At 35.5% G+C, this 17437-nt stretch overlaps 1 protein-coding gene across 1 annotated transcript; it reads right to left on the bottom strand.

The window, feature by feature from the left end:
• Positions 1–9740: 9740 nt before the first annotated feature.
• Positions 9741–16844, bottom strand: LOC120168257 (protein DCL homolog, chloroplastic-like). The gene is made up of 4 exons (XM_039177042.1): positions 16563–16844; positions 15303–15328; positions 10547–10661; positions 9741–9936 (listed from the first exon to the last, which is right to left on the bottom strand). Exons 1-4 carry the CDS (start codon positions 16842–16844, stop codon positions 9766–9768), a joined length of 594 nt encoding a protein of 197 aa, XP_039032973.1. The 3' UTR covers positions 9741–9765.
• Between the last annotated feature and the right edge of the window lie 593 nt (positions 16845–17437).

Here is a 17437-nt window from a genome sequence, read left to right as displayed (position 1 = left end):
AAGAAGAAGAAGAAGAAGAAGAATCTCTGAAAACCATCTGTTTACACGTTAGTATATGAAACGAGGTGCTTATTGGAAGAAGAAGAAGAAGAAGAAGAAGAAGAAGAAGAAAGAAAGAAGAAAAGAAGAAGAAAAAAAGAAGAAGAAGGTATTTTCCTTGCAGTAAGGTGCTATTTTTTTGGCCTTATAAATGCGTCTGAAAACCATCTGTTTACACTTAACATATGAAACGAGGTGCATTATTGGAAGAAGAAGAAGAAGAAGAAGAAGAAGAAGAAGAAGAAGAGAAAGAAGAGAAGGTATTTTCCCTGCATATAGTGTAACATCCCAAACTATGGGTTAGTGACTAAATGGTAAAGTTTCAGAATTTGGTGATTAAAGTAGAAGAATTGATTAGTTCAATGATTTATCTGGAAATAAATCCTAAAAATTGTTAGTAATTATCAAATGAAGTAGAGGACAAAATGGTCATTTAACTAATAAATGAATTAAAAATAAATATGATAAGGATATATATGTTAGAGGGGATAAGGATGAAGAGATATTCTCTTCATCTTCTTCTTTTCTTCATGTACGAGAAAGAAAGAGCCAAGCTTGCAAAGGTAAGATTCTTTGTTAGCTGATTATTTGTTAATTTTAAGAGTGGGTTTTGATCATTAGGTAATACTTAAGCTTATGGAAAGCTTAAGTTGTCCTAAAATCAAAAGATAAAGAAGTTATGAAAGATTAAAGAAAATGAGTTTCTTAAGGAAATTCTGGAAAAGAGTTAGTAAGTGAATTTTGAGAAGGAATTTTGACTTGTCATCAATCTAAGTAAGAGATATGAAGTAATATAATTGGATTTGAAACATGTTGCAAAATTGATGTAATTATTGAATTACATATGGAAGATAGGATTTGAGGTTTAATATGAAATAAATGAATATAGATTGGTTTAAGTATGTGTACTAGAGTTAAGAATGAAAAGGGGATGATATATGAAGTGTTTGAGAGGAAATGAAGTAATTTTCGTGCTGAAAAATGATTTCTGGGTTAGGGGGAACGTACCCATTCAAAGGGGTACCGATACCCTCTCAAACGACAGAATTCCAGAATGTCATGAGGGTATCGATACCCCCAGTAGGGAATCGATACCCCCCTAAAGGAAAAATATGAATATTGGTTTAATAAGTTTGTTTAAGTTGCTAGTATCCAATTACAAGGTGTAGGTATCTAATGATTGCCTCCAATGTACATTTATGTAGATTCTGCGCGTAAAGCAATTTCGGAATTTGACAAGTAAGATCGATCAAGGGAAAGATAAGAATTGGAATTGACTAGTGAGACCAAGGTGAGTGCATACTAGTGATATGTAGTGTTTAATGGAAATAAGACTTGCGATGAGTCTATTTCCTAGAGTAATATGCATGAAGTCAGGACATGATTATGTGTTGTTATAATTATATATGATTATCTGTATTACATTGATTGTATGTATGTATGACTAAAGATAAGATATGCTTTGTATATGTATGTGATTGTGAATAGGTAGAAAGGAACAAATGATGATATAAGAATCTATTATAAGATATATGATATGAAAATATGATAGTGGGTTATGTGAAAGAACTATGAGATATATGAGTTATAGAAAATATATGCGAACAGATATGACATCTATGTTTATATGAAATAATGCAGGTGATATGAGCTATGTGAGATATGAATATAAGATCATATGAGAAGTGAAAAGAATTACATGAAAATAGACTAAGTGATTACATGCACATATGATATTAGATATATGTTTACACATACATGTGGTATGACAGAATAGAAGGAACATGTGATTATGAGATCAATGATTACACGTACATGTGATACGTGACTGAAAAGAAAGATATGTGTTTATAAGAGAAAGAATATGAATAAGTAATGTGAACTGTTATAAATGATATGCCCATGTTATGTGATATGAGAGCTAGGGGTATAGTTGGCATGCAAGGGTCGAGGGTTTATCTATGTTCTTCGGGACATATGGATTGTTTACCTATGTTCTTCGGGACATATGGACTGTTTACTATGTTATTCGGGACATATGGATGATTACCTAGGTTCTTCGGAATCTATGGACTGGTCCTTCGGGACATTGATCGAGCTGTGGTGACAGCATATGTGTGCACAACCTCAATGTACTCACATACCTTAAGTCACTAGTGTACATGGGCTAATAAAGTGATTAAACAAGCATACTGAAGGTGATATGTATACGATGGGTTTATAAATGGTTATCAAAGGTAAGTGGTTTGAAATGTGTTACATGAACCATATGATGTTATGTGGTTTCTTAATGATAATGATGGTATATGTTTATATATGCTTATGTTATATGAAATATTATATGTTTTATATGCCTCACTAAGTCAACGACTTAGCGTGTGATTGTTTCACACGTAGGTTTCGAGAAGAGTAAAGAGTAATGCGGGCAAGACAGGTCAGTTCTCCTTACCAAATGTCAGATCAGAAAATATATGTATTGTATATAGAGGTGTAGTTGGCATGTAGTCTAAAGATATAAATTGTATGAACTCTGATATAATTTGTAAACGTTTTGAATAAGTTAAATGTTATAAAAGTTTTTAAATTACTCACTATTTATACGAATAAATGTTTGAAAAGTCAATGTGACACTTCGGACTCGTATCCGGGTCGGATACGGGTTGGGGGTGTTACATTTAATGGTATCAGAGCGACGGTTTAGCCGATTCTAGGCTAAAAAACGAAGTCGAAAGTGTTTTAAAAAGTGTACATGCCAACACAAAGTGAAAAATTTTCTGATGATAGGGTAAGGAGTGTGCTGTCTTGTTAATAGAGTTAAATTGTTATGTTATATAAGAGTGAATACTGAGAATGATTTATGAAATTATATATGTTTATATGATATGATGGATGATATGTGAACATATGCAATTGACATATGTTATACAATATGAATTGGATGAGCATATGCACACGTGATATCTGATAGAAGAAATGATATGAGCACATGAAAATATGAGAGTTTCCAAAGTGAAATACAAGACGATAGACCTGAAGGTAATAGCATTCACCTGCCCTGGCCAGGCAGGGAGAAGAGCGAAAACCTCAGGGAATGTCTGTATAAGATTAGAGAATGATTCATAATGTTGAATGATATTCGATGTGTTTTTAATTGTATACTTCGTTAACTCATAGAATGAATGTATCGAATAGTTAAAAGAGTTATGAGCACCCGATCTCAAGGGTGAATTGAGGAAGGCTCTGTTGTTACAGACCTTTGGATATATGATATGAAGATAATGCTAGAAGATGTTCATTTCTCCATAGTGGAGAAATTAAATTGAGAAGTTTGTTATTATGTGGATAAGATGGAATATGGTGAACGAGTGTCACCATAAGGATGTTAAAAGATCAAGTGACGCGGTTATTGTTTGTAAAAGAGTTTGTATTCTAGATGGAAAGAGTTAGCATTGGCTAACAAGAGTATGTGATGAAAATGTAATGGAATATATATATTGACAGGTTATGATAACCAAATATGAAGAGGATTTGGATACAGTTGTATAGTTTGATCATAGTAAGGTGTTGTGGTGAAGAAGATAAAGATTTGTATGTTTGAAGGAAATACAAGTACAATAGATGATAAGAATGAGTAAAAGTTTGGATTGTGGTGAATTAATTAGAAAATGAGGAAAGAAATCAATTGATTGATTTTTGATTTTGAGTGATAAGAATTGATGTTACTGTCTACAGGATAAGTAACATTATGAATGAAATCAGAGTTACGAATTTGAAACAAAAGGATAATATTGTGTATAAGAAAGAGTGTGGATATGATAAGGATTTGTACTTTAGAATGAAAGAGTTAGCGTTGACTAACAAGATTTGTGATGAAATTGTATTGGATATAATTGTATATTTTGATTACGTAAATGTGATATAGTGAATGAAGTGAGGATTCGTATGGAAGTGTAAATGATAAGTTCGATATAGAAACACGAAAAGTGTGCAAGGTGATGTGAAAATATTGTTTGACTCCTTAAAGTATGTTTAATCACAATTGAAGAAGATTTAAAGTTGTGTTTTGGTCAAATGATGATGAAATACAAGTTGGTATGGTTATAAGGTAATTAGAGAGTTATGAAGAAATAGATGGATTTATGATATAGAGTGATGAGATGGATGTTACTGTCAATGTGATGAGTGACATTATATGGAATTTTAGAAAGGTCAAAGGAAAATGCATAATCGAATGAGAGAAAATACAACAATGGATTGGTATTACTGGTTATTGTTTATATAAGCAACAGAAGATGAATGTATAAACGAAAAAGATAGTTGGAAAATTAAAGGATTGAAAAGTAAGTTTCTGATGATGACAAGAAAGAATAAGTCAGGGAAGCAACATAAGAACATTAGAAGATATGTTCTTATTAAGATGTGCAGTGAAAATTCGAGGACGAATTTTCTTATAAGGAGGGGAGAGTTGTAACATCCCAAACTATGGGTTAGTGACTAAATGGTAAAGTTTCAGAATTTGGTGATTAAAGTAGAAGAATGGATTAGTTCAATGATTTATCTGGAAATAAATCCTAAAAATTGTTAGTAATTATCAAATGAAGTAGAGGACAAAATGGTCATTTAACTAATAAATGAATTAAAAATAAATATGATAAGGATATATATGTTAGAGGGGATAAGGATGAAGAGATATTCTCTTCATCTTCTTCTTCTTCTTCATGTACGAGAGAAAGAAAGAGCCAAGCTTGCAAAGGTAAGATTCTTTGTTAGCTGATTATTTGTTAATTTTAAGAGTGGGTTTTGATCATTAGGTAATACTTAAGCTTATGGAAAGCTTAAGTTGTCCTAAAATCAAAAGATAAAGAAGTTATGAAAGATTAAAGAAAATGAGTTTCTTAAGGAAATTCTGGAAAAGAGTTAGTAAGTGAATTTTGAGAAGGAATTTGACTTGTCATCAATCTAAGTAAGAGATATGAAGTAATAGAATTGGATTTGAAACATGTTGCAAAATTGATGTAATTATTGAATTACATATGGAAGATAGGATTTTGAGGTTTAAGATGAAATAAATGAATATAGATTGGTTTTAAGTATGTGTACTAGAGTTAAGAATGAAAAAGGGGATGATATGAAGTGTTTGAGAGGAAATGAAGTAATTTTCGTGCTGAAAAATGATTCTGGGTTAGGGGGAATCGGTACCCATTCAAAGGGGTACCGATACCCTCTCAAACGACAGAATTCCAGAATGTCATGAGGGTATCGATACCCCTAGTAGGGAATCGATACCCCCCTAAAGGAAAAATGTGAATATTGGTTTAATAAGTTTGTTTAAGTTGCTAGTATCCAATTACAAGGTGTAGGTATCTAATGATTACCTCCAAATGTACATTTATGTAGATTCTGCGCGTAAAGCAATTCGGAACATTTGACAAGTAAGATCGATCAAGGGAAAGATAAGAGATTGGAATTGACTAGTGAGACCAAGGTGAGTGCATACTAGTGATATAGTGTTTAATGGAAATAAGACTTGCGATGAGTCTATTCCTAGAGTAATATGCATGAAGTCATGGACATGATTATGTGTTGTTATAATTATATGTGATTATCTGTATTACATTGATTGTATGTATGTATGACTAAAGATAATGATATGCTTTGTATATGTTATGTGATTATGAATAAGTAGAAAGGAAACAAATGATGATATAAGAATCTATTATAAGATATGATATGAAAATATGATAGTGAGTTATGTGAAAGAACTATGAGATATATGAGTTATATAGAAAATATATGCGAACAAGATATGACATCTATGTTTATATGAAACAATGGAAGGTGATATGAGCTATGTGAGATATGAATATAAGATCATATGAGAAGTGAAAAGAATTACATGAAATAGACTAAGTGATTACATGCAACATATGATATTAGATATATGTTTACACATACATGTGGTATGTGACAGAAGAGAAGGAACATGTGATTATGAGATCAATGATTACACGTACATGTGATACGTGACTGAAAAGAAAAGATATGTGTTTATAAGAGAAAGAATATGAATAAGTAATGTGAACTGTTATAAATGATAATGCCCATGTTATGTGATATGAGAGCTAGGGGTATAGTTGGCAAGCCAAGGGTCGAGGGTTTACCTATGTTCTTCGGGACATATGGACTGTTTACCTATGTTCTTCGGGACATATGGACTGTTTACCTATGTTCTTCGGGATATATGGACTGTTTACCTATGTTCTTCGGGACATATGGACTGATTACCTAGGTTCTTCGGAATCTATGGACTGGTCCTTCGGGACATTGATCGAGCTGTGTTGACAGCATATGTGTTCACAACCTCAATGTACTCACATACCTTAAGTTCTCACTAGTGTACATGGGCTAATAAAGTGATTAAACAAGCATATTGAAGGTGATATGTATACGATGGGTTTATAAATGGTTATCAAAGGTAAGTGGTTTGAAATGTGTTACATGAACCATATGATGTTATGTGTGTTTCTTAATGATAATGATGGTATATGTTTATGTATGCTTTATGTTATATGAAATATTATATGTTTTATATGCCTCACTAAGTCAACGACTTAGCTTGTGATTGTTTCACACGTAGGTTTCAAGAAGAGTAAAGAGTAATGCGGGGCAAGACAGGTCAGTTCTCCTTACCAAATGTCAGATCAAAAATATATGTATTGTATATAGAGTGTAGTTGGCATGTAGTCTAAAGATATAAATTGTATGAACTCTGATATATATTTGTAAACGTTTTGAATAAGTTAAATGTTATAAAAGTTTTTAAATTACTCTATTTTATTCGAATAAATGTTTGAAAAGTCAATGTGACACTTCAGACTCGTATCCGGGTCGGATACGGGTTGGGGGTGTTACATGTAGGGTGCTATTTTTTGGCCTTATAAATGCGGCCTCCATTATACTATACAGAGTATGCATGGTTGGTTGGAGAAATCCATGAAAAAGGCTGAAATTCAAAGGGAAAACAAAAAAGAGAAGAAGAACAAGAAGAAAAAGAAGAAATGAGGGTATTAATACATTTTTCCCTGTATGTAGGGTGCTATTTTTTTGGCCTTATAAATGCGGCCTCCATTATACTATACAGAGTATGCATGGTTGGTGCTATTTTTTTGGCCTTATAAATGCGACCTCCATTATACTATACAGAGTATGCATGGTTGGTTGGAGAAAGCCATGAAAAAGGCTGAAATTCAAAGGGAAAACAAAAAAGAGAAGAAGAAGAAGAAGAAATGGGGTATTAATACATTTTTCCCTGCATGTAGGGTGCTATTTTTTTGGCCTTATAAATGCGGCCTCCATTATACTATATAGAGTATGCATGGTTGGTTGAAGAAAGCCATGAAAAAGGCTGAAATTCAAAGGGAAAACAAAAAAGAACAGTTCCCCATGAAATTTACTACTCTCCAGAGGGATAACCCGTTTCCTTTAATTTAAGCTTTTTTGGTACAGACAGTGGATTAATTGTAGGTTGATGAGAGTGGAGAAACATCTTCAAAAAAAAAAACTAAAAAAAAAGGTAATGCAAAATGGAAGGAAGGTGCGGTAAACGAAAATGGGAATCCATTAACGTAGGTGCTGGTGACGACGACTAGGTGTAAGGGATCTCTACTCTGATAAGTCGCTTTCCTTGCTTTTACTCCTATACTCACTTTCCTTCTTCTCGGGGCTCCATTCCCTATCAGTGAATGAAGCTTTTGACATTACATCAACCATAAATATAAAAAAAAAGCCAAAAACAAGGTGCGTGTGGTTTTGTCCAATTAGGTAAGAACCATTGTTTTGAAAATCGGATCGGACCAGTCGGTTCAACCGAAAACCGTTGTCTGGTCCAGTCTATTCTATCCCGGTTGAATCGGTTCTAGTGAATCGCAAGGAATCGTTCGAACCGGCTTTGAATTGCTTGAACCGGACCGGACCGTAAACCGGTTCAACCTAATTTTTGTTTATTAAATGTTTTTTGTATTTTATTTAATTTTTTAAATAATTATGACTTCGTCCGGTTTTTACGATCGGTCTGATCGATTCGACCGGTTGAACCAATAAACCGGTAGCACGGCGGTTCGTTCACCGATCCGGTTCGCTGACCGATCCAGTTCTGAAAACCATGGTAAGAACAAGTTGTAAAATACCTTTTCATAGCTTCATTTATATGTCTTATAATATTTTTTATTAAATTAATGTAATTACAAAGTAGTGTATGTTTTAAATATTTTATTCATTTGAATTTTACTATTTAAATTCATAAAAATAAACCAAATATCTTTAAATATTTGAATCTATAATCTAAATTATATGTTCTGGACCTACGAAGAATCAAATAGAAACCATCATGGTTGGCAAATGCAATTGTGAAGTATTACATCCTTTTTTGTCCTAATTAAATTAAATGCAATTGTTTGTTTACATTGTTCGAGTTTACGAATATTCGCTCATCGAATTTTGGTTTTATTTTTATACAGACAAGGCCACACCAATTTGAGAACCAGAAAGTATTGCTCGTGCTTTTCCGCCATATACACGTCAGAAAGCAAAGCCTTGGCTTTATTGGGACTCGTGAATCTAATAGCTCGCAGCCTTAAGAGTTAAGACCACACCACACCACACCACCTAACCATCTGAATAGGGGCAAGCCAAGCCAGCGCTGATAGGATCATAAAGTGTCGAGGGATTCTGAATGGAAACAAGATGTTTGATCTTCTTTCTTCTTTGAATTTTGAGTGTTCACCTAATATGATTGTGCTCCTATCTGTACCAGTATATGGATTTTCTCCATCCACCTGTCTAATGCAGCCACGCACAAGCCAGGCAGTAAGTTCGCCTGTCTTAACCTAGTCGTAGTGTTGCTCCCTTAATGATTCACGCCATATCTTGCACCAGCTTTCCATTGTTGATGGTAACTAACTGTCAAATTCCCAATTTCAAATCCAAATCCAAATCTGAATCCTTAGAGGTGCATAAGGCCTCTTGAACTCGGTGCTCCATCTCAAGTTGATCGTTTTTCACTAGCAGTGAGCAGTTAGCCGGTTTAAGGTTTGTTTTAACTATCTTTTGCTTCACGGAAAATGTGCTAAGCAACGAATATCTGCATACCCTTGTTACCATCCGATGCGATCCATCAAATAAAAGAATCAGTAGATCACATAGTGAAAACCAAAGCTTTCAACCTCCTAAAGTCCAAAGATGGGATTTGTTTCTCATCGGAGAAAAAAACGAAAAGGAATGTCGAAGCAATTTTCTTCCAACATGCTCTCCACGTCTAGGTAAATCAATATTCAAGAATCAAGATACCATGCAGTTCTTGAGAGAAATTAAACCATTTTGTTCTCTCGAAAAAAAATTCAAGACATACAATAAATCGCTTTCAAAATCCAAGTACCAAAGTACAAGAAGAAAAAACTTCCTACAACATGAACAAACATGCACGAAGCCGACCACAAAGGAGATACATACAAGTCAACAGAGCGAGGTTCAATTCAATATTTTTTGTCCTCACTTACAACAAACACAAAACGTTAGTCAAGACTCATCTACTACATTGCAAAACATAAACCAAAGCTATATAAAGGTCTCTAATACAAATTGACAATCTCTCTACCCAAAGGAAATATTAAAATATCTCCAATTACACCAAAATCTTGAACACTGCTATTAACATTATGTTTTCACATTTTAGCCACTACCGCGTTTAAAATGTTCTCTAATAAATCTTTCTGCATGAGACGGGTATTTTTCTCGAATATATGCCCGGAGACATTTTTGGTATGAGAAATCTATCCAACCACCGTCAGTTCTAACAACAAAGAGACACCTTGAGTTTCTAAATTGAGGATGTCGATCAACCTTCAAAGGGGATTAAGCATGTTATTAGTCTGTTCTAGAAAACCAATACCAATTTATGCCAGACATCCATAGAAGACTGCACTAATGGGTCAGTTTCATCCAACCATAATAGCTATTGAATAATTAAACAGTACTCACTTTCATCAGTAAGAAAAGACACATTAGCAGGCAGATTAAAAGAACGAAGATTCTATATCACAATAATAGAGGAAAGAAGGGGATCGGTATTAAGGAAAGAGGAAATTGAAATTCCAAATAAAGGAAAGAATGGAATTATGGAAGACTTCAACAACACAAGAAATAAAGGCAATAGGAAATCAAAATTTCATAGGAAAAAACTAGATAAGTAAATTTCAAATCTTGAGACAAAGAATCAGTCTAGTTAATATAGTTTTGAGAAATATTTTTGACAGTAGAACACAAAACAATCAACTGCACTCTTTCAAGTTAGAGTAGAAATTCACTTAATATACACACTCTATACAGGCCTACAAAGCAGTCTGACAATGGAGATACTGTGAAATTGACTAGAACACATGTTTGACTATATAACAACCCAATCAAACATTGAGCAACTAGCTAAAAGACAATGTCAACAGAAACTGATCACCATAATAGAATCAAGTCCACATCCAATTTTATCTCCAGAATGTGGGTGATGACGAAGAAGCTTCTCTAGCACAGTTTCCTCGTCCGAAACATTTAAACGTTCCCCATCCATATACCTAACATGATGAAATAAATAGAAGAATCATAATCAATAATTTGACTAAGAATGAAAATAGTGTTGCACTACAAAGATATACTCAACTTATTAGCTACCTCTGAAAAGTACCTCAAAATTATATGTTAGCTTGTTTTTCTATCAGCGGTGTAATCGCAAGTTCTAATATCTGATAGACTACAAAATATTCTCCAAATATTTTGTATTTACTGTTGTATATTTAGTTGCCTAAATTATAGCCTAATTACTAAATTATAGCCTAATTGTTAGGATTGTATTTACTAATGACTGTGTATAAATTGAACCCCTGTGGTAATGAGAAAGGCACAGAATTACATTCTTCATGGTATCAGCTACGGTTGATCTATTCTAGCTTCCGCAACCCTATTTTTTCTCTTCCTCTTCTTCTCTGTATTCTGTCCTTCCGTCTGACATGGCGCTCCCACATCATCTTCCTTATCCTTTCACCATGCTCTTGCTGTTTCTAACATCAAGACACATGTTTCATCACTCTTGAGATGGAGAACATCCAGTATACAAATTGGGCGGAGTTATTCAAGGTCCATTGTCGATCTCACAAGGTTCTTCATCATATTATCCCACCGAAATATAAGGACGGGAAGGCCACATAGTCGGCCACTCTTAGTTAGGAAGAACAAGAGCTGTGGGATACGTTGGATGCAGCTGTGGTTCAGTGGATTTATTCCACGATTTCGACAGATCTCTTGAATATCGTTATTGATGCCGATATTTCTGCCATGACTCTATGGAATTGTCTTCGCGATTTGTTTCAGGATAATGAGAACTCTCTTGCCGTTTCCTTGGAACACGAGTTTAACAACACCTACTTGAAGGATTTCTCCTTGGTTTCTGCATATTGCCAGTACCTCAAAACACTTTCCGATCAACTCAAGAATGTGGGTGCTCCGGTTTCAAATAATCGTTTTGTTCTTCACATGGTAGGTGGTCTCACACCGGCTTACAAGGGAGTTGCTTATGTTATTTGCCACAAAAAGGTACTACCACCTTTTTATGAAGTTCGATCGATGTTGGCCTTAGAAGAAACCAACATGAAGGAGGCGACGACTGATGATGCAATGATGGTGACTAATCATGACACTGATGAGATTTCTAATCATCCTCATCCAGGTCGCGCACGTGGGAAACATGACAAGCACCGCAACAACAACAAAAACCGCAAACCTACTAGTAGTGGAGTTCAGACGTCGGGTGCTGGACGTGGTGGCAACCGTGGAGGTGGTCCAAACTTGGGCGGTGGTCAGCAGGGTCCGATGCAACCGCCATGGGCTATGCCTCCTTGGTGGACATGGATACAACCACCTTAGGCCATGCCTCCTTGTCCATATCCGACTCAACCTTGGGGTAGGCAAGTTGGACCACGACAACCTGGTTTTCTAGGAGCACGACCCCAGCAGCAGCAAGCCTATACTACAACGTCCCAGTGGGCTCCGACAGATATTGATTCCGCCATACACACCATGTCTCTCTCTCAACTGGATCCAAACTGGTATATGGATACTGAGACGACGTCTCATATGACATCAACATAAGGTAATCTCTCGTCTTATGTTAATATGAGCAAAGATAATGGTGTTACTGTTGGTAGTGGTCAATTAATTCCAATTTATGGTTACAGCCATACCTTATTACCTTCCCCGAACCCACCTTTGTCTCTCAAACATGTCTTGCATACTCCGAATCTTATTAAAAATCTAGTGTCTGTTCGGAAATTTACAGCCGATAATAATGTGTCAGTGGTGTTTGATCGTTGTGGGTTTTCCTTGAATGATTTACAAACGGGGAGACGTCTAATGAGATGTGATAGTACCAACTCTCTCTACCCAATCACTCCCACCATGCCACATCCAGCCTCCTTTCCTACTTCCTTGCTTGCTTCAACGCTTTGGCATGACCGTTTAGGTCACCCGGGCGACTCCATTTTATCTATTCTTTAGCAAAATAAACTGATTACTTGTAATAGTCCATCTAAGTCTACTACTTGTCAATCTTGTGTACTGGGAAAACATATTGGTTGCCTTTTATTCTTTCAACTTCTCAAACTTTCATTCCTTTTTATATTATTCATAGTGATCTTTGGATCTCTTCGATTTTGAGTTCTTTAGGATATCATTATTATGTGCTTTTTTGGATGATTATTCAAAATTCTTGTGGACTTTTCCCATTGCTAATAAATCACAAGTATTCTCCATTTTTACTAAATTCCAAGCTCATCTTCGGACCAAGTTTGAACAAGATTTCAAAACCATACAATGTGATGATGGGGAAGAGTTTGATAATGCCCCTTTTCGGTAATTATGTGAGTCCCATGGCATTTCTTTTCGTTTCTCCTGCCCTTATACCTCCTCACAAAACGGGAAGACCAAACGAAAAATAAGATCCATTAATAATATCATGCGCACACTACTTATTCATGCCTCTTTGCTACACTCTTTTTGGCATCATGCGCTTCATATGGCAACCCAACTTTTGAATATTCTTCCCAGTACACTACTAGCCGATGCGTCTCCTCTACAAATTTTATACCACCGGGTTCCCTCTTATTCTCACATTCGAGTTTTCGGGTGCTTGTGTTATTCTTCTATTTCATCCACGACTATTCACAAATTATAAGCTCGATCCAATCCCTGTGTTTTCTTGGGTTATCCCGATAATCATCGAGGCTATAAGTGTTTGATTTATCCAACAATAAAATCATAATCTGTCGGCATGTACAATTTGATGAAACTATCTTCCCTTTTGCCAAAGTTCGTCAACCTAGTACATGTGATTATGATTTTTTGAATAATGGCGTGTCGTCGTATCTTCTTTATCAAAACCAACCAAAACAGCCTCCACTTTCTTCTCCTATGGCCCAGTCAGTCATGTCTTCTCCAGCCTCTCACTCATCTATGAGTAGACAGTTCGCAGTCCCATCTCCTCTAAATTCCTCACCAATTTGGCCCAAACCGCCCCCTGTTCCATTCGAATGCCCTGTCACCCGCAGCCAGCATGGTATCTTTAAGCCAAAAACTTTATTTGACCCATTCGAGGGCCATACTATCACGGTTACGATATCTCCTCTCCCCCGTAACCCTGTGGCTGCACTTCGTGACCCGAATTGGAAGTTGGCTATGACTGACGAATATGATGCTCTTATTAAAAATAAGATGTGAGATTTGGTACCCTGGCCTCCTGGATTTAATATCATTCGTTCTATGTGGATTTTTACTCATAAAATAAAGTCTGATGGTTCGTTTGAGAGGCATAAGGCCCGTCTTGTAGGTGATGGTAAAACTCAGTGTTTTGGTATTGATTGTGGAGAGACTTTCAGTTCGGTAGTGAAGCCAGCAACTATTCGTATTGTGCTTAGTCTTGCCCTGTCGAAACAATGGTCGATTCATCAATTAGATGTAAGCAATGCTAATTACATTCTTTCAATATCAAGACATGATTACATTAGTAATTCATAAAAAGGGAAAAATGCAGTTACCTTACCATTCTGGAGAATATTTTTCAATAATAACCACGAAAGATGGTTAGCATACATCACAACATATTCCTTTTTTAAGATAAAGTGACACGTTTAAATTTTAAAATTCGGGTACATTTAGAGAGTTCTATTAATTTTTCGTAAGACTTAAAAGTATCTGCAGCTGGAGTTTAACCACTTACTTCTAGCAAATTGGTAAGAAAAAGAACTACAGAGAGAACTCCATGTACCTTGTATTTCTACTTTTGTGTTTAATATATATATACACGAGCAATTAACAATTCATAAATATAAAATTAGACATGATACATATATCCATCTAATATCATGCCCCCTTCTGTTCCCATTTTTCCTGTCCTCGATGATAGAGGAGTATGTGGGATATTGATGGGAACTTATTAGCAGAGTTTGATGGGGCATACAAGATGTTGAGGCAACATTAACACGCTCTGTTATTGACACCAGTAGCTCCATATTCCTACTAAAACAACTTCTTTTATTTATGTCCAGGAATAGGAAGTATAATTTCCATTGAAGCGAATGACGATAAAAAGCAATATTTTGAAAGCGTTAAAAGATGAGGATTTCATCCCTCACATAGTAGCAGAGGACTTAGAATATCAATATTCCATCCTAACAGAAACCTTGAAACTTAATACGTTATCTACTCTGGACTAATACATGAACTAATCAAGCAACGGTGACCTGCTAGCCTTGGAGCAAAGTCAGGACTTAAATTTTGAAACTATAGTCACTGACAAAGAACTAGATTAACAATTTGTCTTATTAATCATTATAGAAACAACAAAGCTAACCACTAGAATTATCACGAACAAGGATGAAGGATCCAAGAATCTAAGAATCTCATGGTTAGACATTTGTTAGAAATTCAACTTAATATAATTTAGTACATGGATGGAACTAAGCTATACTTTGGGATTTTAGAGGTTCAAATCACTTTTGTTACTTGCTTTTCTGTTCGAACTAAACTGCAAAGGTAATTCATGCATAATTGTTAAATGCTAAAACGAAATAAAAATTATAAATATATAAACTTATAATCTTTTTTTATGTAAATGGAGCCTACAAACTGAACCTTAAGATAATAGGGCTAAGGCCTAAGAGACAAACCTATTAGAGTGAACAATATCTTTAACCTATGAAGCACGGGGACGGCAGTGCTTTCCACGTTTCAATACCCTATACGTCCCTGACACGGGGATAATAAGGGGACGACTGGGATACGTACCGGGAAAGTGCCACGTAGCAGGGTATGATTGAACGTACTCGGGGACGTTTTGATTCTTACTCGAGGATGTTTGGGGGACGATGTGCGACTATCATATGGGTCCCATTTTGGTCTACAAACACTGACGGCAACTTGCTCCTAAAACGTGGACGGCGTAACCAATATAGACTGAACAGAATAGCCACCACTTGGAATAGAGTAACATATATGAACACTACCCATATCAATTTGCAATCCCAAAATTAAACCCTTTCGCTTCACTATCCAATCCCCTTAAAAACCCAAATTTTAACAAGTGAAAAAGAAGAAACCCCACTTTTCCCCACTTTTTCTAAAGAACCCGTCTTGGATCCAAGCCCCATTCCATTTCTTATGAAAAAGGGTAATTCAATATGGATCATCCATTGATCAACGACTTTTCATTTTCAACTGCAAATCGTTCAGCTTACAGCCTTGCTTAGATTTGGCCTTTCTCGATCAACCCTGGCTCCGACCCGATTGTTGTAATCGGATGTGGGTTGGGGCTCTGAATGGGTAGCCTAGGTGTGTTTGGAGAGACTTCGGGTCTTCGAGACAGGTCTATGGAGGAATTTACTGTGACTGAGAGTGTTGGGTGTGGAGGTAGAAGAAAAAGGAATGAATTGAGCTTTGAAGATGTGTCTTCCAAGCTTGTTTTCTACTACTAGTGCAAATGAATTAGTGGACTTTTATTATAAATTCATATTTTATGCGTGGCTTATGTTTATATTGCAGGCCACATTGTGCTTGAGATGAATGAACACATAATTGTCTAAAAGGTTATTTGCAACATATAAGAAGATGCTTCTATTTGTTTATGGTTTATTTATGGAGAGCGAGTTGATATCAAAATATGTCAACAATGCTTGATTTATGTTATTTAATATTATTCTAGACTTAATTTATTGTTTGAGTCTTGAGATTTGATACTTTAATATTGTGATTTACTAATGAATTTTATTTTCTAATTTTCTACGAAGTATTGATTTTATTTTTTATTTTTTACATCTATTTATAATTTTAAAAAAAATTATATGTTGTATTCTTGTCGTTCTTGTATCCTATAATTTTAGAAATTACAGTTTCCTATCCCATCCCTGTATCAATGCAACATATTCTTTAACTAAGGAAATGATAGACTCGATGTCTCGAAGAATCTCGTCCTCTTTATCCTTCAATTTCTTGTAATCAGGATCATCCCACCTATGGTACTTCGGTAGATCCCTCTCGGTCAGCACTGAACTACTCTTCTCCATAGATGACACCTCCTCTTGATGATCAGTCGACTCTGAAGCGACACGCCAAAGGCGTAGCGAAGATGAAACAATCTCGGCGGAGAAACGGTTATACCGTTGCAGCTGAAGTTGGAGCAGTGGGATGCGTCGGAGAAGTATAGGAGTCACCATAAGTGAGAGTGAAGTTTAGTGGAGGAAATGAGGATAATCAACTGATCATTTTTTCACTTTTGGAGGGAATCGAATCGTAGTGTGCCATTTTTGAAGATGGGGTATACCCCACTTAGATAAATTAAATTAAATTTGATTAGCAATTCAAAAATTTGTTTACCATTATATAGCTTTAAAATCCAAAGACCCAACACTTGGTTAATCATATTAAATGATATTATCTCGAAAAAAGTACAAGCTCTACATGAGTCAAACTCATCTGACAAAGCCCATCTCACAATGATCTTTTATTGGGCCGATCAACATGTCTCAAGACTTAAACAAGACCAATGTGGTCCCCAAAATGTTTTGGGATCTTTCATAATTGCGTTTCAACCTTGGAATGGGCTACGAATCTGTTTAAACATTAATGTGATTAGGGGCGGACATGGAGCAAAATTGGCCCAATAGGGCAAAATGAAAAAAATAATTAGCTCAATAGGGCTTGTAGAAGTTTATTTAGGGATCTACGACATTTGTTACAGTGAAACTAGATCTCGTCATATCGAGGTGACGAGCTCCAATGGAAAATATACTTTATTCAGCCAGTTAAT

Source organism: Hibiscus syriacus, unplaced genomic scaffold (assembly GCF_006381635.1).
Source record: "Hibiscus syriacus cultivar Baekdansim isolate YM2019G1 unplaced genomic scaffold, ASM638163v2 tig00111718_pilon, whole genome shotgun sequence".
NCBI classification, from domain to species: Eukaryota; Viridiplantae; Streptophyta; class Magnoliopsida; order Malvales; family Malvaceae; genus Hibiscus; species Hibiscus syriacus.
Note: the sequence above shows the minus strand (reverse complement) of the source record. Positions and strands in the feature narration are given on the sequence as shown.